The 20,918-nt window shown below is 44.5% G+C and overlaps 1 protein-coding gene across 1 annotated transcript in view; it reads right to left on the reverse strand.

Annotated features, from left to right (window-relative positions):
• Positions 1 to 20,918, reverse strand: part of cubn (cubilin (intrinsic factor-cobalamin receptor)) — a 53,862-nt gene that overhangs the window by 16,192 nt on the left and 16,752 nt on the right. Inside the window, exons 26-45 of the mRNA XM_046292450.1 lie at positions 20,005 to 20,192; positions 15,406 to 15,565; positions 10,674 to 10,855; positions 9,039 to 9,207; positions 8,750 to 8,931; positions 7,532 to 7,688; positions 7,183 to 7,299; positions 6,863 to 6,976; positions 6,348 to 6,476; positions 6,010 to 6,142; positions 5,553 to 5,758; positions 5,088 to 5,269; positions 4,671 to 4,863; positions 4,373 to 4,570; positions 3,860 to 4,006; positions 3,312 to 3,502; positions 1,415 to 1,583; positions 1,045 to 1,219; positions 638 to 816; positions 177 to 383 (exon numbers count right to left, since the gene is read on the reverse strand). Of these exons, the coding sequence (XP_046148406.1) occupies positions 177 to 383; positions 638 to 816; positions 1,045 to 1,219; positions 1,415 to 1,583; positions 3,312 to 3,502; positions 3,860 to 4,006; positions 4,373 to 4,570; positions 4,671 to 4,863; positions 5,088 to 5,269; positions 5,553 to 5,758; positions 6,010 to 6,142; positions 6,348 to 6,476; positions 6,863 to 6,976; positions 7,183 to 7,299; positions 7,532 to 7,688; positions 8,750 to 8,931; positions 9,039 to 9,207; positions 10,674 to 10,855; positions 15,406 to 15,565; positions 20,005 to 20,192 (3,378 nt within the window). The remainder of the gene's footprint in view (positions 1 to 176; positions 384 to 637; positions 817 to 1,044; positions 1,220 to 1,414; positions 1,584 to 3,311; positions 3,503 to 3,859; positions 4,007 to 4,372; positions 4,571 to 4,670; positions 4,864 to 5,087; positions 5,270 to 5,552; positions 5,759 to 6,009; positions 6,143 to 6,347; positions 6,477 to 6,862; positions 6,977 to 7,182; positions 7,300 to 7,531; positions 7,689 to 8,749; positions 8,932 to 9,038; positions 9,208 to 10,673; positions 10,856 to 15,405; positions 15,566 to 20,004; positions 20,193 to 20,918) is intronic.

The following is a 20,918-nucleotide window of genomic DNA, read 5'->3' on the forward strand; positions in this document are numbered from 1 at the left end:
CACATTCGTCACCTTTTATTTCATCACATTAGACAAAATGAATTACACAAATTGACAAACTGAATTAGACTTCTTAGAAAAGAGATGTGACACAACTATGTGCACACGCCACTGTCATTTTTAGGCAGAACATTGCTAGAAACATGTCAAGAATCCGTAAACATAGAACAGGGTACCTGAGGCATTGTACTCTCGTATCTCGACATAGTCACTGCTGCAGTCTACTGTGCTCTGCAGGCTGAAGTTGTTGAAGCGGATGGTGAGGTAGTGTCCTGTAGGGCCCTCCAGGTACCACTCACAGGATGAGCCATCTGGGTAGTTCGCAGGGAAACCTGGGCTCTTGAGGTTAACACTCTGGCCAGTGTATGTGCCTCCACACGTGGCTGTGTTGGATTGAAAAGACAAAAAAAAACTGAGATTGAGATCCGGGTCATTCCAAGTATCTCCTGTATCTTGTAGAAGAGGCAGCAAAATACACCTGCTTTCTGAGATACGTTTGATACTGTAACATGCCCACTGAAAGGGTTAATGGTCTCTGTAGGTGGTGAAGTGTATTTGAGTGAGTGTGGGAGCGTGTGCGAGACTGTACTAGGGAGTGTGGAGGAGTGGGTTGATTCTGTTCGAGTTACACACTCACCGATGGAGTACTTGGCCTTGAAGCCCTTGTGTGTGATGCTGTTGTCTGTGCGGAAGCGCAGGTACATGGTGGAGCCAGTGGAATGCTCGGTAGAGGGCCTGGTGTTGCCACATAGTTTTGCGAGGGAGTTAGCGTCAGAGGTGGCACCATCACGAAGCTCAACGTAGTCATAGAAACAGCTGACGACAAAACATTGGGGGTAAATCTCATGAAATTGTTTTCTTCAAAAAATGTAACAACAGAACGGTACAATATATAGCTCTTGGATCCAATCTATTAGAAACACTATTATACTCTGTACTCATATATAAGAAACATGACATAAGAACTTATAACAAGTACAAGTAAAAAGAAACATGATGAAGAATTACAACATGACGATGATATCAAATGGGACATTTTCATACTTGGACGTAGGCTCGATGTCGAATTCATCATCAAAGTCGATCTGGACAGACTCCCCGTTGGGCACGGTGATGACCCAGATACAGTCCATGTTCTGGGGGTAGTTCTGGGGGTAGTTGGGTGACGTGATATAGCCTGGAGGGTCGGAGTCACTCAACACAATGCTTCCTCCACAAGCTACAGGAGGAGAGAACATGCATGTGATTAGGAAAGGTGTTTTCTCACATACACTTTTGACTTCTATGCTCTTAAGCACAAAATACAGTGATGTCTCAATCATGTAAAAACATACATTAGAGTGTTTCTATTTAAACCTTTGATTGTCTGTGTTATAAATATTTTTATAACAATTTACTGTTATTACAGTCTCACCCTGGCTGTGGGCCTCAAAGATCAGCTTGAAGCCACTGCCCTCGTTGGTGGCGTCTGAGATGAATCGTATGTGGAGGTTGTTGTCTGTTGTCTGGGTGATGGAAGGGGGGCTGGTGCCACACAGACGACCCCCCAGAGAGGGGGCTGAGGCATCCGGACCGTTCCTCAACTAAGATAGACAGGCGGCGGGTTAAACACACACACGGGCACACACACACACACACACAGTAACGCACGCACACACACAGAGGGGTAAGGGTAATGTTACAATCCATATCACTCCCTGGGTAAATTGAATCTGTCAGAGCAAATCACTCTTCCAGGATATAACAAGGTGTAGTATATTATGTGTAGTGAAGTATATAACTGTGACTTTCAAAATTATTTAGGAGACTGGTTAATTCACTATATAAACTCAGCAAAAAGGAACGTCCTCTCACTGTCAACTGCGTTCATTTTCAGCAAACTTAACGTAAATATTTGTATGAACATAACAAGATTCAACAACTGAGACATAAAACTAAACAAGTTCCACAGACATGTGACTAACATAACTGGAATAATGTTTCCCTGAACAAAGGGGGGTCAAAATCAAAAGTAACAGTCAGTATCTGGTGTTGTCACCAACTACATTTACAGTGCATCTCCTCCACATGGACTGCACCAGATTTGCCAGTTATTGCTGTGAGGTGTTACCCCACTTTTCCACCGAGGCACCTGCAAGTTCCTGGACATTTCTGTGAGGAATGGCCCTAGACCTCACTCTCCGATCCAACAGGTCCCAGATGTGCTCAATGGGATTGAGATCCGGGCTCTTCGGCTGGCCATGGCAGAACACTGACATTCCTGTCTTGCAGGAAATCACACACAGAACGAGCAGTATGGCTGGTGGCATTGTCATGCTGGAGGGTCATGTCATGATGAGCCTGCAGGAAGGGTACCACATGAGGGAGGAGGATGTCTTCCATGTAATGCACAGGGTTGAGATTGCCTGCATTGACAACAAGCTCAGTCCGATGATGCTGTGATACACCGCCCCAGACCATGACGGACCCTCCACCTCCAAATGGATCCCGCTCCAGAGTACAGGCCACAGTCTAAGGCTCATTCTTTGGACAATAAACGCGAATCCGACCATCACCCCTGGTGAGACAAAACCACGACTCATCAGTGACCACGATTAACAAGATTATCTGGTCTGATGAAACCCAAGATTGAACTCTTTGTTCTGATTGCCAAGCGTCACGTCTGGTGGAAACCTGGCACCATCCATCCCTACGGTGAAGCATGGTGGTGTCAGCATCATGCTGTGGGGATGTTTTTCAGCGGCAGGGACTGGGATACTATTCAGGATCGAAGGAAAGATGAACGGAGCAAAGTACAGAGAGATACTTGATGATAACCTGCACCAGGGCGCTCAGGACCTCAGACTGAACCGAAGGTTCACCTTCCAACAGGAAAACGACCATAAGCACACAGTCAAGACAACGTCCCAGAGTGGTCCAGCCAGAGCCCGGACTTGAACCAGATTGAACATTGCTGGAGAGACCTGAAAATAGCTGTGCAGTGACACTGCAGAGAAGAATGGGAGAAACTCCCCAAATACAGGTGTGCCAAGTTTGTAGCGTCATACCCAAGAAGACTCAAGGCTGTAATCGCTGCCGAAGGTGCTTCAACAAAGTACTAAGTAAAAGGTCTGAATTAGTTACATAAATGTGATATTTCATTTTAATATATTTGCAAACTTTTCTAAAAACTTGTTTTTGCTTTGTCAGTATTGTGTGTTGAATGATGAGGGGGAAAAACAATGTAATACATTTTAGAATAAGGCTGAAACGGAACAAAATGTGGAAAAAGTCAAGGGGTCTGAATAGTTCCCAAATGCACTGTATCTCACCTCTAGGTAGTCTCCAGAGCTGCAGGCGGTGCCGAAGCCCTGGACCTGGAACGGGCTCTGGATGTTAACAGACACTCTGAAGCCTGGGGTCACCATCACGTGCCAGCTACAGTCCAGATTGGACGGGTAGTTCTCGGGGTACCGCGGAGTGGAGAGTACACCCCTGTCCACGTGCAGCAGACCACCACAACCTAGAATGAGAATTAGAAAACAATAACTTTATTGTCACTTGTCAAAGAGATACTGAGAGTTTTCTTTTTCCTTTAGATAAATACAGTCAATGATATCATCCTCTATGAAATAAAAATGATCTGCATTTGTCAAAGTCAAAGAGAAACAGAATCCAGGAAGATCAAAAACCTGATACAAACCAATATGAAATCAACAGCCTGGGATTTTCACCAATAAGACACAAGCAAGGTTAAGAGAATGAGATGTGAACCGATGACACATTAGCAGGGCAAACGACATGACATGTCAACCAAGTTAGCAGGGTCAACAACCTCCAGTGATTGGACTGCTTCAGAGAGGGTTGTGAGTGAGCTCACCCTTGGAGTAGGAAGCGTTGAAGCCCTTCCCGGAGACGCTGCTGTCTGAGGTGAAGCGGAGGAACATGGAGTCCCCTGTAGAGTGGATGGGACCAGGCAGCTCACGGCCACACACAGTGTTCAGCAGGGGGGACAGGTTGGTTTCACCTGGGGGACGAGAACACACAATGGGGGTAAACATTAGGAACACAAAGGAAAGGACATGCAGTGTTCACTGAGGAGACGTGTCCATTTGCTTAGCTAAAACATAAACACACTGTACAGTGTTGTGGTTGTGACATACGGTCTCCCAGACACTAGAAAGTAAACCTCAATGTTTTACACTTCACACAAAGCTGATTAACCAGTAGTCTAGTATAAAGGTCTTACTAAACCATGGTCATGTTCAGCTTGCACGAAACAGAACACAGAGTGAAACAAACAGGCACCATCTGATTTTGTCCAATGAGAAATAATTGCTTTTTTGCTACAGTGTGGCCTAATGAACAGGATCCAGGCCCCTCTCTCACTCACCATCCCTGATGACCAGGCTGTCAAAGTAGCAGGTGGGGTAGTCCTCCATGTCCATAGACAGCAGGTTGAACTCCACAACAGAGTTAGGGGAACGAATGACCCAGGTACACTCCAGGTTAGCGTCATAGCTGTCTGGCCAGCCGGGGGAGAAGAGGAACCTGGGGCTGTCACCTGGCATCAGAGCCCCCCCACAGGCACCTACACACAGAGAAGAGAAGAGAGATAGAAATCAGTATAGTAACACAGATGAATGGGTGCACGGGCATGTGCACAAATACTCACTGGCTTAAACACACACCTGGTGCTATGGTGGGCAGGGGTCCAGAGCTCTGTATGGCTGACCATTCAATGAGGAAGCCTCTTCCCCCCACCACAGTGTCCGACTGGAACTCTAGAGTCACGGTGCTGCCGGAGCTACTGACCGAGGCGGGCAGGGATAGACCGCAGAACTTCCCAAGGGAGTAGGCGTGGATGTTGGGCCCATCAAATATCTGACCACACACAGAGAGAGGTTAGAGGTTATGAAAAAGACTGGTTTATGGGTTCTTATATAACATTTGTATTTTATTATTCATGTTCACAGTGAGTTTTTCAAGGATGATCGTGATCTAACATTTCCTAATATCAAAACGAAGATGACTTTCGGGATGTTTTGAATTCTATTGAAGGAAGAGGTTGTCATTTCAAAAGAATCAGTCGCCTCGACGACGCACACCTTAAGCTGGTCATAGTAGCAGTCGTACAGGTCCTCGATGTCCATGTCTAGGAAGTGGATCTGTATGTAGTCGTCTCCAGGTACAGTGATGGTCCAGCGGTAGTCTGCGTTGTTGGGGTACGTCCGGGGGTACAGTGGAGACGCTATCTGTCCTGACGTACCTGTGATGTCATTCCCATACACTGGAGAAGGCGAGAACACATATCCTGTGTTTAGCATACCGAGTATGGCTGGAACGCATCTAAAGCCAAAGTACTGTATCTTGTCATTGAAAGCGTTTGTGCATCAGTAGAAGAAGATAGAGCATCGACAGAGATGTGATGCCGGGCATGGAGTTAACAGAACGGAGAAAGCATCTGAAGAGATGCATTGTGTCATCGAGAGAGTGGGTTGAACAGTAAGAGACTACGGCCATCAGTAGAACACGCGCATGCACGCGCCCACAAAAACCCAACACACACTCACAGTGGGAGAAGGTAGCTCTGAATCCAGCTCCACTGAGAGAGGAGTCTGAGCGGAACTTGACCCACAGGATGTGGCCAATCAGAGACGTGTAGTTGGAGGGGAGGGAGACCCCACAGAACCGACCAACCAGAGCGCCTGTGGAGTTTCCCTCCCGGATCTCCAGGTAATCATTGCTACAGTCAGAACTCTGCTGCAGCTGGAACATACTGGCACAGGAGAAGTAAATAATAACTATTAGCTTAGTCATTGATGTGTGACGAACTATTTAATAACACTGTTATAACCACTGTATTTACAACTTATTCCATGGTGAAAGAACATATTATTTAATGTTCTTCCCTGAGGCAATGTCTTAAAGTATAAGAAATATTCAGAATATGTAGAAGATGCAATATGGAGGCATTTGATCATGTAATAACCCATGTAATAACCCGTGCAATAAGTATAGGAGACTCACATGAAGGAGAGCTGGAGGCGGTTGCCGGGGGAGCTGGTGATGGTCCAGACACACTCCACGTTGGGAGGGTAGGCATCAGGGTAGTTAGGACTGTTAAAGGCCCCTGTCTCCATGAGCAAGTCCCCTCCACAGCCTAGGAGAGGAAGACGGGGTTAGGATTAGTGAGAGGAGGATTAAGAGTTAGTCGCTGTCAGAACTGATCACTGTCAAATGATATGGAGATTTCCAAAAAGATAAGCAATAGGCAGCAGTAGATGTGTGGAATCAAACTCCATTTCTGAAGGTACTTTAAGACCTTATGTGACACAACCATTGGGTCCCACTAATAGACGCATTACTTGAGGTGGAGCCAGTGTAGGTTGCTCTGAAGCCCTTCATGGCGACAGAGGAGTCAGAGACAAAGTTGACGACCAGGGCGTTGCTGAACGATGTGACTGGGTGAGGGATCTCAGTGCCACAGTAACGACCTGAGGGGAAAATAAATATCACCACAACTAACATGGAAAACGTCATCTACCATTGTGTTGGAGTAGTAATCAGTAATACTTCGACACAGTATTTTTTTCATGTTAAAGGCCACGTGCTGCAACAATGACATTAACCTGGTGGGTTAATTTGCTTTTATGAGCATGTTACGGTACAGCCACAGCGTACCAATTTAGGAGGTGATCAGTGCTCAAATCTGCCATTTTCCACCATGTACAGTTACGAGTGTAAAGGGTTACACAGTCCTTGTTATATCTCGTTCTTGTTAATATTATTCTATAGTATGTAGCCTCAGAGGACCAGTATCCACTGTGTAGCACTGATCTGTATTATTATAGATTATTTATTTTCTGTAACATGACCTTACCAATGACTGGTGCCATGTAGTTATCCCCATCTAGGATCTCCACAGCGTCGTGGGAACAGTTGGAGTTGAGACTCTCCAGTTCAAAGTCCGTAAACGACAGGGTCACATGGTTGACTGTGCATTGGGTAGAGTGTGGAAAGAGAAAACAAGACACAGCATCACTTCAGTTTGTTACAGATAACTATCAATTACATTGCAATATAAAAACAAAGTATCACTGGTTAATACAAATACCAAAGCTGGCAGGCCATTGAAATGAATGGGAGTTGTGGTGCAGTGGATCGAGTGGTGTGTATCTGTGATGTGATTGGCTAACTCACATGGCAACTGAGCCTTGATGATCCAGCTGCAGTTCTGATTGGCTGGGTAAACAGCAGGGTACCGTGGCGATGCGATGGCCCCACCCACGTCATCTGTCAAGAAGGTGGCTCCACAAGCTGAGAGAAATAAAAGTTTCTTACCAAAAAGAATCCAAACCAAAATCTACACTTTTATAACAAAATGTGTTTTAAAAACATATGTTTTTCAATGTTGGAACAGACTTCGTCCACATAAATATTTTTAGAATAAACCAGAAATGTGTTCAATGTCTCAATAACGGCTAAGAGAGGTAAAGTATATGTATCAATATTTGTATCTATTGCCGCGCCAGCTGTGCTGATGACCCACCCTCGGAGAAGGTGGCGGCAAAGCCCCGGTGGTTGAGGCTGGCATCAGACCTGAACCGCACAAAGATGGTGTTCTGGGTGGAGGTGATGGGGGCGGGCCGTGTCTGACCACACACTTGACTCAGCAGCGGAGCAGATATACTGGGCCCATCATAGATCTACACACACACACACACACACACACACACACACACACACACACACACACACACACACACACACACACACACACACACACACACACACACACACACACACACACACACACACACACACACACACACACACACACACACACAACGTAAAGGTGAGAAGTTGATATTCAGAATGGTAAATATGGAATAATTTCTGTTTCCTGTAGTTCAATGAAGTGAAAAAATGACATTCACCAGCTCTTTATTTAATTTTTTTAATGTTTATTTAACTAGGCAAGTCAGTTAAGAACAAATTCTTATTTACATTGACGGCCTAGGAACAGTGGGTTAACTGCCTTGTTCAGGGGCAGAACGACAGATGTTTACCTTGTCAGCTCGGGGATTCGATCTAGCAACCTTCGGTTACTGCCCAACGCTCTGACCACTAGGCTACCTGCCTGACTCATACAGGGGCTTTTCAAAGGATAACTATTCTGTTGGCTACCTCAACGCAGTATTTCATAGCAGCTTGGATCTTACACACTGAATGCTCTTTCGCATAGACTGAATTCTACTTGTTTCCCTGAACAGAATCTGTAGCACTAGCTTTTGTCACCGACAACTAGGGCACTTGACCAGAGGGACATCAGGGTGTTAGCATTCACATCATTTCAGTAGTACTATCTGCCCTTCACTGTGTTAACAATGGGCCCTGGAAGATGACAAGAAGACGGCCAAACCACAGAGAGACAAAGAGCTCTGGACTGTTCGCGTTTTGTCTCTCTGTGATGGGGGGGGATGGGAGGATGGTGACAAAGGCCACAACGGCAGAGGCAGTGGGAGGGACAGATTGGAAACTGCCCTCAGAACAGCGGTTGATATTTCAATAGAATGTCTCAGTGTTCAGATGCCACGTTTCTTTCAGAGGACCTTGACATCTGTTAGTGTGGACTTGCCAACGCCGTGACATTGAGAGAGATACTGGCATAAAGACACTAGAACCACAACCACATTCCTCGTTTCCTCCTCATCCCAGGAGTAATAATACCATACACACGTTATCATTCAGAAAGTAAGTCACTCACAGCTACATGGTCCCACTGGCACGTGGAGTGGAGCTCTATGTCCAGGTCAGTGAAGTTGAAGAGGACCCGGTGGCCTACGTCCACTGAGATGGTCCAGGAACAGTCCACCGTGTTGGGGTAGTTGGCGGGGTAATTGGGGGAGTGGATCTCTCCACTGGGGGCCTTGATCGGACCTCCACATCCTAGGGAGGAAGAGAGGAGAGGTGGGGAGGAAGCGGGATTTGGTGAAAACCTGTGTGTTTGTGTGTATGTGCAGTACAGTATGCGTCTACAGCCCACTATCACCCACCTCCCTGGACCTCGACCCAGCTGGCATTGAATCCTCGGCCACTGACGTAGGGGTCAGACTTGAAGCGGACTGTGACCATGTTCCCTGTGCTGGAGACCTGGAGGGGGCTGGAGGTGGTGGTGCAGAGCTGGGCCAGCCTCGGGGCTGAAAGGTCAGGGCCTCCGTATACCTGTGGAAAGACAGGGGTTAGAGATGAAGGGTTAGAGGTTCAGGTGTTAAGGGTTATGGAAGATACAGTTAAATGGTGGTGGTGGACAGAGAGCTGACAGGTCTGGACCTAGTGAAATTCTTGTGTTCCAAGCTCCAACAGTGCAGTAATATCTAACAATACACACTAGTCTAAAAGTAAAATAATGTAATGAAGAATTATTATAGTGTGAGCAATGTGCTAATGTTATGGGATGTATAGATATTATGGACAGTATGTCAATATAATATGTAGTATATCTGAAGAATACTTGGATAGAACAGTATATATACAGCATAAGTGGACTGGAATACAGTATATATACAGTATATATATATATGAAATAGGTAAAACAGTATGTAAACATTAAAGTGATCAGTGTTCCATTCAATATGTGTAGATGAAGGGGAGGAGACAGATTAAAGAGGGATTTTAAAGACTTGAGACAATTGAGACATGGATTGTGTATGTGTGCCATACAGAGGGTTAATGGGCAAGACAAAAGATTTAAGTGGCTTTGAAAGGGGTATGGTGGTAGGTGCCAGGCTCCCTGGTTTGAGTGTGTCAAGAACTGCAACACTGCTGGGTTTTTCACGCTCACGTTTCCTGTGTGTATCAAGAATGGTCCACCACCCATAAGACATCCAGCCAATTTGACACAACTGTGGAAAGCATTGGAGTCAACATGGGCCAGCATCCCTGTGGAACGCTTTCGGACACCTTGTAGGTTCCATGCCCCGACGAATTAAGGCTTTTCTGTGGGCAAAAAGGCGATGCAACACAATATTAGGAAGTTGTTCCTAATGTTTTGTACACTCAGTGTACATACAACCTGATGTAGCAACAACGGGCCATTGAAGGGAACAAAGACCCTACAGAATACATATTCGGACTGTCACTGCATATATAGAGCTGAGGTTCACTTAACTATGTTCATATCCTTATCTATGCTCATTTGTCTGGTTTAAAAATAGGACATATGGGAATCAAATTAGCTAATTGTCAGACCATCCTTCACATGTGTTGCTGGACTACAGATGGTTTCCTCAATAACAAACATCTTTGGTCAGTTACAGGACAGGAAGAAGCAGCTGATAACCACATGATGATGAAGTGACATTTGTGGGACGTTAGGGTGTGGCACCAGCCTTTGGGATTGTGGGTAGTTTGACAGTGGTCGGGGCTAGTCCAGCATTGGAGGCAGTTGGACCAGAAAAAGGCCAGCTAGCTAGCTCCCTAAGCTGTGATTTCCAGGTCAGTTCTGCCCCACTGGCTCCATTCACTGTTCTGTCTGGTGGAAGTCAGCATTCCACTGGCGTGAGCTACTCTGCGCTAGGGCCTCTGGGTACAGCTAGCACAGGAGGGAGTACAACACAACTCTGGCAGAATCAAATACATACTCCCTAAGAGCCACACCAACACACACATTGACACACCACACACATTACCTCCAGTACGTCATAGTTGCAGTCAGGGTGGTACTCCACATCAAACTCATAGATGGTAATGGTGATGCTGCTTCCTGTGGCAGTCTGAATGTACCAGAAACACTCTCTGTTGTCGGGGTATCTGTTGGGGTATCCTGGGCTGTTGAAGGAACCCGTGGGACCAGATAGATCCCCACCGCAACCTGTAGGGGGCCACACTGAGTCAGTGAGGCTGATGGAGACAAGGGGTGGATCCCACTAATCTCTCCTTTAACCTGAGGTGTATACTTGCTCACCACTTCCCATACATGTAAAAGCATTGGATTGTTGAAGCTATGGGTTAGTTGGAGTTTCCACCATATTTGCTATACCAGTCCTTTCAAATCATTGACGGGAAATGAACAAGTGCAAGACAGGAGGAAAGAGGTAATTGGGACACAGTGATAAGAGATGCTGGTTAGTGTTGGTCACAGAGACTAATCATGACAACAATCCACCTGTCATTAAGGTGTGTAATTTCATACAGTATTTATACAGTTGATTACCAACTTAACAGATCCTGTCCATACTGTATGAGGTGTTACCATACTACACCAATGCAATTACACAGAGCAATTTACCTCTAGTAGGGGGCAAACAAACTAGATCATCGACATGTTCCTGCAAAAGTCATGCTGTTGTCACAATATTAAACATGAACAAGATTAACCATGATGATAACATGTTCACATGAGTTGGCAACGCAACATTAACCAAACAGATGCACATTCCCCAAAACCTTGACTGCCAGAGCATGTCCTATTTTTCCATAAAGACACATGGACCTCACTAAACACTTCACACGGATATGTGTTTGCAGGGCTTGGAAGATCCTAGTGGGCTCAACATAGGAGGGCTAACGACGTTGAGAGTCCAGGTAAAGAATGAGGGGTGTTGCACCTCTGTTGGTGTTATTGTGTGGTGGTCGGACTGGGGCAGAGATCGAGGGGATATTCACAGGGAATGAGATCACTTCTGAGATACATGTGGAGGGAGAGAGGGCAGAAAGTCAGGAAGCTAATAGTCAAGTCCTAGAAGACTCGGGGAGAAGCTGCCAGCCTGACATTTATTTTACTGATAAAGATAGAAGGAATGAAGGCCAGGCTGAAAGCGACCGAGGAGGACTTAAGCAGCTAGGTGTCTACAGTGGCTGTCCTACAGACTGAGATCAAATGTATCAAATGACTATTTAACCCGTTAGACCTGTTATTTTTCTCTTTTAAAAATAAATAATGGATTCAAAATTGGCTGATTCATAAACTGAGCTCACCTTAACTCTCTGCTGTTTTGTCCATTATGGTTAAGGTCTGTAATGTCTCAAACGATGGCCCTTAAAAACACTTCTACTTACAATACAACGGCTCAAGCATTGGAGTTGAGTGCCAGCGTGAGGCAGGTGGAGCCTAGTTGAGTCTGAAAGCTCGCTAAAGCTTACATCCCAACTGAGCACCACAGTGGTTGAGCTCAGGGACTTGAAGGCCAGACTGACAGGGGCGGAGTCTACAGTGGCTACCCTACAGACAGTGAATGAAGGTAATACGAAATTCATAGATTTACACTACGCCCTTTCAATAATCGGTCTTGAAAGCTTGCTATTCATATTTCTCCAGGTCTTACATCTCTCTTTCTTTCTCTCTCTCGGAGGACCTGAGCCCTAGAACCATGCCCCAGGACTACCTGACATGATGACTCCTTGCTGTCCCCAGTCCACCTGGCCATGCTGCTGCTCCAGTTTCAACTGGCCTGGGCCCTAGGACCATGTCCCAGGACTACCTGACATGAGGACTCCTTGCTGTCCCCAGTCCACCTGGCCATGCTCCTGCTCCAGTTTCAACTGTTCTGCCTTACTATTATTCAACCATGCTGGTCATTTATGAACATTTGAACATCTTGGCCACGTTCTGTTATAATCTCCACCCGGCACAGCCGGAAGAGGACTGGCCACCCCACATATGCTCTCTCTAATTCTCTCTTTCTTTCTCTCTCTCGGAGGACCTGAGCCCTAGGACCGTGCCCCAGGACTACCTGACATGATGGCTCCTTGCTGTCCCCAGTCCACCTGACTGTGCTGCTGCTCCAGTTTCAACTGTTCTGCCTTATTATTATTTGACCATGCTGGTCATTTATGAACATTTGAACATCTTGGTCATGTTCTGTTATAATCTCTACCCGGCACAGCCAGAAGAGGACTGGCCACCCCACATAGCCCGGTTCCTCTCTAGGTTTCTTCCTAGGTTTTGGCCTTTCTAGGGAGTTTTTCCTAGCCACCGTGCTTTTACACCTGCATTGTTTGCTGTTTGGGGTTTTAGGCTGGGTTTCTGTACAGCACTTTGAGATATCAGCTGACGTACGAAGGGCTATATAAATAAATTTGATTTGATTTGATTTGATTTGATCCCAACTGGGCATCACAGTGGCTGAGCTCAGGGACATGGAGAGCCAGATGGGGGAGCTGAAGCAGAACATTACATTGTTACCTGCATTCTACAATCTCATTTACCGAGTCTGTGGTCATGACAGTTAGTTTATTTAAAGATTGCGAGTATCATTTCCATTCCAAATCGTACAGTATTATCCCCCGAGCATACGGTATTCACAAGCTGTCAAATTCTGATTTACGATTGTTATTAATGATCTGTATATTATCAATGTGTTCATTAATTTCATCAAACATTTTTAACGTTGAAAGGGTTAGGCTAACTTCCTTTCCCAATGTGTGGATGAAATATGCTAATATTGTAGCTGTTCACTATAGTTTGTTACAGCATTTAACATGAGTGATTATATCACTCAAGTTCAAACACTCTGCAGGTACCCTGGCCAAACCAAAGGCGGCATTCTGTGGTCCTTCTGTAGCTCAGTTGGTAGAGCATGGCGCTTGTAACGCCAGGGTAGTGGGTTCGATCCCCGGGACCACCCATACGTAGAATGTATGCACACATGACTGTAAGTCGCTTTGGATAAAAGCGTCTGCTAAATGGCATATATTATTATTATTATTATATTATCATTCTTAGCTGGACGAGGTGTCGGGTACGTCGGACACCACCCTGATCTACAGCAAGATCTACAGCAAGACGCTTATAGCCCAAATACAGGTCCTATTTACATTGTGAATAATGAAGACAACTGCATTATGGTCTATTGCACAACTTGTCTACATTAATCTCTATCACTTCACATAATATTTTACGTTGCTGATGAAAAATGGTCAATTACTTGTAACTTCTAAGGGAAACAGCTCTGGCGACTGGGCTAGTGTATCGAATGGGATCACTGTGCAGTTGGAGGAAGGGAATGAGATCTATGTTCGTCTATGGGAATCTACATAGGTCTATGACAATCAAGATCATTTCAGCAACATCAATGGCATCCTGCTATTCACTCAGTAAATCTCAGTGTTGTGGAATATAAATAAAAGCAGGGGACCGAATGGCTAGTGAACAATTTGTAAAAATGATACTGTGTGTACACTGCATGTGTTGCAAATGGGAATGCAAATGTCCGTAATTGTGCAATGAAGAGCACAAACAATTCATCTGTAAACGACTTCCAGCTAATTACAACTTCTTCAATATTAACCAAATTGGAGTGTAATACTTGATGAAAAATCAACAGGAATGCTGGCCTCTAAACTTTGTGGCATCTCTTATCTTCCATAAGCCTCTTACAGCTTTCCAGGTAGTCTTGATCTAACTTTTCTTTTGGACTAGCTCCCCAGACTAGCTCCCAAGACTAGCTCCCCAGACTAGCTCCCAAGACTAGCTCCCAAGACTAGCTCCCAAGACTAGCTCCCCAGACTAGCTCCCCAGACTAGCTCCCCAGACTAGCTCCCAAGACTAGCTCCACAAACTAGCTCCACAGACTAGCTCCACAGACTAGCTCCACAGACTAGTTCCACAGACTAGCTCCACAGACTAGCTCCCCAGACTAGCTCCCAAGACTAGCTCCACAGACTAGCTCCACAGACTAGCTCCACAGACTAGCTCCACAGACTAGCTCCACAGACCAGCTCCACAGACCAGCTCCACAGACTAGATCCACAGACTAGATCCACAGACTAGCTCCACAGACTAGCTCCACAGACTAGCTCTGTGTTGTAAATAATTGAATATCCCTGAAACATGGGATTACTTTAAATTAGGAGTGTATTTTATGACAAATGCATATTCTACCACAAGCAGTCACATTTGACAATTTCTCTTGCCAATTCCCTCCATTCAGTCTTATACTAAATAATTCAACACAGAACACTTTGGCTGTACTTTAGGCCTATTTACAATGAATCGTCCAGTAACATTGAGTGTTTGGGCCAGGCCCTTCTCTATGTGGGAGTGTGGGCAGGGGGAGTTCCCAGAGTTGTTTGGGAAAGAAGTGAAGAGTAGGAACAGATGACATCATAATGGAACACAGCAGTAAGAGGAAGGGGGGCGTGGTATTTGTGGTCCCTCTCCGATCTAGCTAGTAAAACGTGATATTCATACTAACAGTCAGACCTGGTTTTAAATACTATTTGAAATATTTGCTCTAGCTTACCTGGAGTGCCAGATGGGCGGGTTTTGCTCGTCAAAAGTACTGCACTATGAAGGGAATAGGGTGCCATTTTGGACATAGAAAGTTTGATGTGTAAGGTTGTTATGGTTCTATTACCTATAGTCGTATTGTGATTGTGTTGTGCTACAAGAGTTAGTTGTGGTTGTGTTTGCGGTCTCACCGTTCTGGTACCAGAGCATCTGGAAGCCCGTCATGGCAATTGAGGAGTCAGTGCTGAACACCATATGAAGGGAGGAGCTAGTGGTGGTGTTAGCCGGAGGGGGCGTGCTCCCACAGTACGAGCCAATCAGAGGGGCTTGATCATTGGGACCATTGTACAGCTGGGGAAAATATCAAGACAGGTTAGGAACTGTTAGCTATTCTGAGAAAACTGAATAGATAAATAGAATAGAATAAAGCTACAAATACAAGCATACACATATTTGGCTAGCTTCACGGGACTTCAGAGCTACAGGAAATGTAGATAAATTCAAACATATGTACTAATAACCTGAAATATGGCTTCCTATTATAAACATACTGTATTAGTATAGTGGTGAGGTGGTGACAATGCAACAATAAGCTCCATTGTCTTGGCATGGTGTATTCTTATGTAACAGACCAGAACAGAGAGAGGGGAGGAGAGAGGAGATGAGATTAATGAATCCTGACATATTCTGAGGCCTGAAAGGGAGGTGGAAACTGGGGGGGGGGGGGTCTAATCTGAAAAAGGGCAGTGCCTTCAGAAAGTATTCACACTCCATGAATTTCTCCACATTTTGTTGTGTTACAGCCTGAATTTAAAATGGATTAAACAGAGATTTTGTGTCACTCGCTTAGAAACAATGCCCCTAATGTCAGTGGAATTATTCATCAAAAATTAAAAGCAAAATATTCAACACCTTTGTTATTACAAGCCTAAATAAGTTCAGCGGTAAAAAAGTTCTTAACAAGTCACATAATAAGTTGCATGGACTCACTCTGTGTGCAATATTTGTCACATGTGCCAAATACAGTGCAATTTTTAAGTAGAAAAAATAGGTATTAGGTGAACAATAGACAAGTAAGGAAATAAACAACAACAGTAAAAAGACAGTGAATAATAAGAGTAGCGAGGCAATATACAGTAGCGAGGCTATATACAGTAGCGAGGCTATATACAGTAGAGAGGCTATATACAGTAGCGAGGCTATATACAGTAGAGAGGCTATATACAGTAGCGAGGCTATATACAGTAGAGAGGCTATATACAGTAGAGAGGCTATATACAGTAGCGAGGCTATATACAGTAGCGAGGCGATATACAGTAGAGAGGCGATATACAGTAGAGAGGCTATATACAGTAGCGAGGCTATATACAGTAGCGAGGCTATATACAGTAGCGAGGCTATATACAGTAGCGAGGCTATATACAGTAGCGAGGCTATATACAGTAGCGAGGCTATATACAGTAGCGAGGCTATATACAGTAGCGAGGCGATATACAGTAGCGAGGCTATATACAGTAGCGAGGCTATATACAGTAGCGAGGCTATATACAGTAGAGGCTATATACAGTAGCGAGGCTATACAGTAGCGAGGCTATACAGTAGAGAGGCTATATACAGTAGAGAGGCTATATACAGTAGCGAGGCTATATACAGTAGCGAGGCTATATACAGTAGCGAGGCTATATACAGCAGTGATGCTATATACAGTAGAGAGGCTATATACAGTAGCGAGGCTATATACAGTAGCGAGGCTATATACAGTAGCGAGGCTATATACAGGCACCGGTTAGTTGGGCTGATTGAGGTAGTATGTACATGTAGATATTATAAAGTGACAATGCATATATGATAAACAGAGAGTAGCAGTAGCGTAAAAGAGGAGTTGGCGGGTGGTGGGTGTCGGGACACAATGCAGATAGTCCGGGTAGCCAATGTGTGGGGCACCGGCAGTCGGGCTAATTGAGGTAGTAATGATGTACTGGGCCATACGCACCACCCTCTCAAGTGCCTTGAGGTCGGAGGCCGAGCAGTTGCCGTACCAGGCAGTGATACAACCAGTCAGGATGCTCTCAATGTTGCAGCTGTAGAACCTTTTGAGGATCTGAGGACCCATGCCAAATCTTTTAGTTTCCTGAAGGGGAATAGGCTTTGTCGTGCCCTCTTTACAACTGTCTTGGTGTGTTTGGACTACCAAGGAACTTGAAGCTCTCAACCTGCTCCACTACAGCCCTGTCGATGAGAATTGGGTCGTGCTCGGTCCTCCTTTTCCTGTAGTCCATAATCATCTCCTTAGTCTTGGTTACGTTGACGGATAGGTTGTTATTCTGGCACCACCCGGCCAGGTCTCTGACCTCCTCCCTATAGGCTGTCTCGTCGTTGTCGGTGATCAGGCCTACCACTGTTGTGTCATCTGCAAACTTAATGATGGTGTTGGAGTCGTACCTGGCCACGCAGTCGTGTAATAGTGTATAATAGTGTATAATAGTGTATAATAGAGTATAATAATACGTGTTTAACATTCTTTTTAAATGACTACCTCATCTCTATAACTCGAACATACAGTTATTTGTAAGGTCTCTCAGTCGAACAATACATTTCAAACACAGATTCAACCACAAAGATCAGGGAGGTTTTCCTATACCTCGCAAAGGGCACCTATTGGTAGATGGGTAAAAGCAGACACTGATTATCCCTTTGAGCATGGTGAATTATTTATTACACTTTGGATGGTGTATCAATACACCCAGTCACTACAAAGATACAGGTGTCCTTCCTAACTCAGTTGCCAGAGAGGAAGGAAACCACTCTGGGATTTCACCATGAGGCCAATGGTAACTTTAAAACAGTTACAGAGTTTAATGGTTGTGGTAGGAGAAAACTGAGGATGGATCAACAAACTTGTAGTTATTCCCCAATACTAATGACAGAGAAAAAATAAGTAAACCAGTACAGAATAAAATATTCCAAAACATGCAAAGTGTTTACAATAAAAACACTACAGAAAAACATGTGGCAAAGAAATGCACTTTATGTCCTGAATACAAAGCATTATGTTTGGGGCAAATCCAACACAATACCACTCTTCATATTTTCAAGCATGGTGGTGGCTGCATCATGTTATGGGTATGCTTGTCATCGGCAAGGACAAAGGAGTTTTTCAGGATTAAAATAAACGGAATAGAGTTAAGAAGAGGCAAAATTCTAGAGGAAAACCTGGGTCAGCCTGCCTTCCAACAGATACTGGGAGACAAATTCACCTTTCAGCAGGACAATAACCTAAAACACAAGGCCAAACATACACTGGAGTTTCTTACCAAGACGACATTGAATGTTCCTGAGTGGCCTAGTTACAGTTTGACTTAAATCTATGGCAAGAATTGAAAATGTTTGTCTAGCAATGATCAACAACCAACTTGACAAGAAGAACTGAGACAGATGTCTCAAGTTGAGGGAGCGTGCAACTGGCACACTGACTGCAGAAATGTTCACCGAAGCTGTTGCCAGAGATTTGAATGTTAATTTCTCAGCCATAAGCCGCCTCCAATAATGAATAATTTTGCACGCCCAATTTTTCAGTTTTTGATTTGTTAAAAAAGTTTGAAATATCCAATAAATGTCGTTCCACTTCATGATTATGTCCCACTTGTTGTTGATTCCTCACAAAAAAATACAGTTTTATATCTTTATGTTTGAAGCCTGAAATGTGGCAAAAGGTCGCAAAGTTCAAGGGGGCCGAATACTTTCGCAAGGCACTGTACAGTGTTCTATGAGTAAAATACTTAGACTGGCACCATAAAGTTGCAGGTCTGTGGAATAGAGTAGAGGCAACAAAAACAGTGGTGAGATCAGCCTAGCCAAATAGAGGGGCAGCAGGAGGAGGTGAATTACCAGTCTCCAGGAAATCTAGACCCACACAGAATGAGTCTATTTAACAACAAGAGCCCATGATGTCATCCATGTGTGCTGGGGTTGTCATGGTGACCAGGGGGCGAGTTGAAAACAGCACTATTTTGTTTCCACAAAGACATTTATTTCCAGTGAGTGAGTTAGATGAAGAGCCATAGAACTCACTTGTATTATGTAAGCCATGAAAGGTCCGCCTTGTAGCATGTTCTAAGAAATTGGGTCTTCCTTGAAAATCATGTTAAAAGGAACCCCTGAAGAAAAAACCTGTGAGAACTTGTGCAGATCACAGGAAACTGTCTATCAACTACTTCCCATGCAGGTTTCAGTCACATTCTATTTCAACTCAGTCCAGGACACTAGTAACTATTGTACAGAGGAGAGAGAGCTGAAATCCAACTTCTCACTAAGAAATATATTTCAAAAAATTGCATCAAAAACTCACACCTATCAGGTAATGTCAAAAGTGTTGATGCATGTAGTGAGAACCAGTCACTGTGTACACTATCTCCAGAGTATAAGCAGAGTCAGCGGTCCATCTGTCTCCTGCTCCCTGTCCATGTGGTGAGTCAGTAGAGCACAGCAGAGGAAACTGATACTTCCTCCCAGAATTGAATAGGCCAACCCATCACCAATGACTACTAACACGCAACACTAATCACATGAAGGGGGTTCTGACCTCCTGACCTGACGATGCCTTTCCTGGAGTGATGTCATCCGGGAGAACAGAAAGCTCAGGCCAGGTCAACAGGGACAGTTTCTCAGTTTCAACCTCTATCATTAGATCCATTCAGTTTCCAAATGTTATGATGGTACTCTGATTAGAGTTCATTAAACCGCACTAGCATCACATTATCTTGCACTGTTTCCCAAAGGGCGCCACCCACCTTGACGTAGTCGAAACTACAGACGCTGGTCCCCTCCAGGTCAAAGGTCATGAAGGTGTAGTTGATGGTGTTGCCCATGGAGGCCTGGATGGTCCAGCTACACAGGGAGTTGTGGGGGTAGGTGTTGGGGTAGTTCAGAGACTCAATCTCCCCACGCGCCTGGTTGGCGATCAGCACACCTTGACAGTCTACGGAAGACAGATAGTGAGCTCATAGTAACGTGTTTAGTGAATTTAGAAGTATTCCATTTACTAGATTTCATGGTGATATAAGGATATATTTGCTTGTTACCAAAATATATTCCAATATTAAAAGGAAATAAATGTACATTGTGTTTTAGGACAGAAATGTCAAGCTTAAGCGTGAGAGACAACAAAAAGGCAAACGTTGTACTTTTCAACTGAGAGTCAAACTGAAAGTGTGTTATTTTTCCAGGAATAACTAAATAAATCTTCAGAGCAAAGCTGACCTCTCTGTATAAACCTAAGTGACAATTAGTGTTCCAGGGCCAGAATGAGAACATGAGTCCAGGGCCAAATTGGAAAGCGCTGTGACAGAAACAAAACAAGATAGACTTCACTAAGAGTGACCTCTTGTTCTTTCAGCATGACTTCCAGAAAGCCCATTTGACAACACTGACAATACGAACAAAAGCCAGTCCCCACTCTGACATTCTTTTGTAGTGCGAGTACCTCTGGCAACTTGGTCTCCTCACCTCACGAACCTCAAGAGTGCTTTCCCTAACCCCATTTCCATGGAAACCAAACAAAAGGCACCCTGGGATACCACTTGTAAGCCTCTTAGGTATGGTACGGCATGAACTGTAGTAAGTTTTACTGTATCTCAAGATTCAAATGTAACGATGTCAAAGTAAACATGTACAAAATTGGATAACAAGAAAGTAAAATGGAACA

This window comes from Oncorhynchus gorbuscha, linkage group LG12 (genome assembly GCF_021184085.1).
Source record: "Oncorhynchus gorbuscha isolate QuinsamMale2020 ecotype Even-year linkage group LG12, OgorEven_v1.0, whole genome shotgun sequence".
Lineage (NCBI taxonomy): Eukaryota > Metazoa > Chordata > Actinopteri > Salmoniformes > Salmonidae > Oncorhynchus > Oncorhynchus gorbuscha.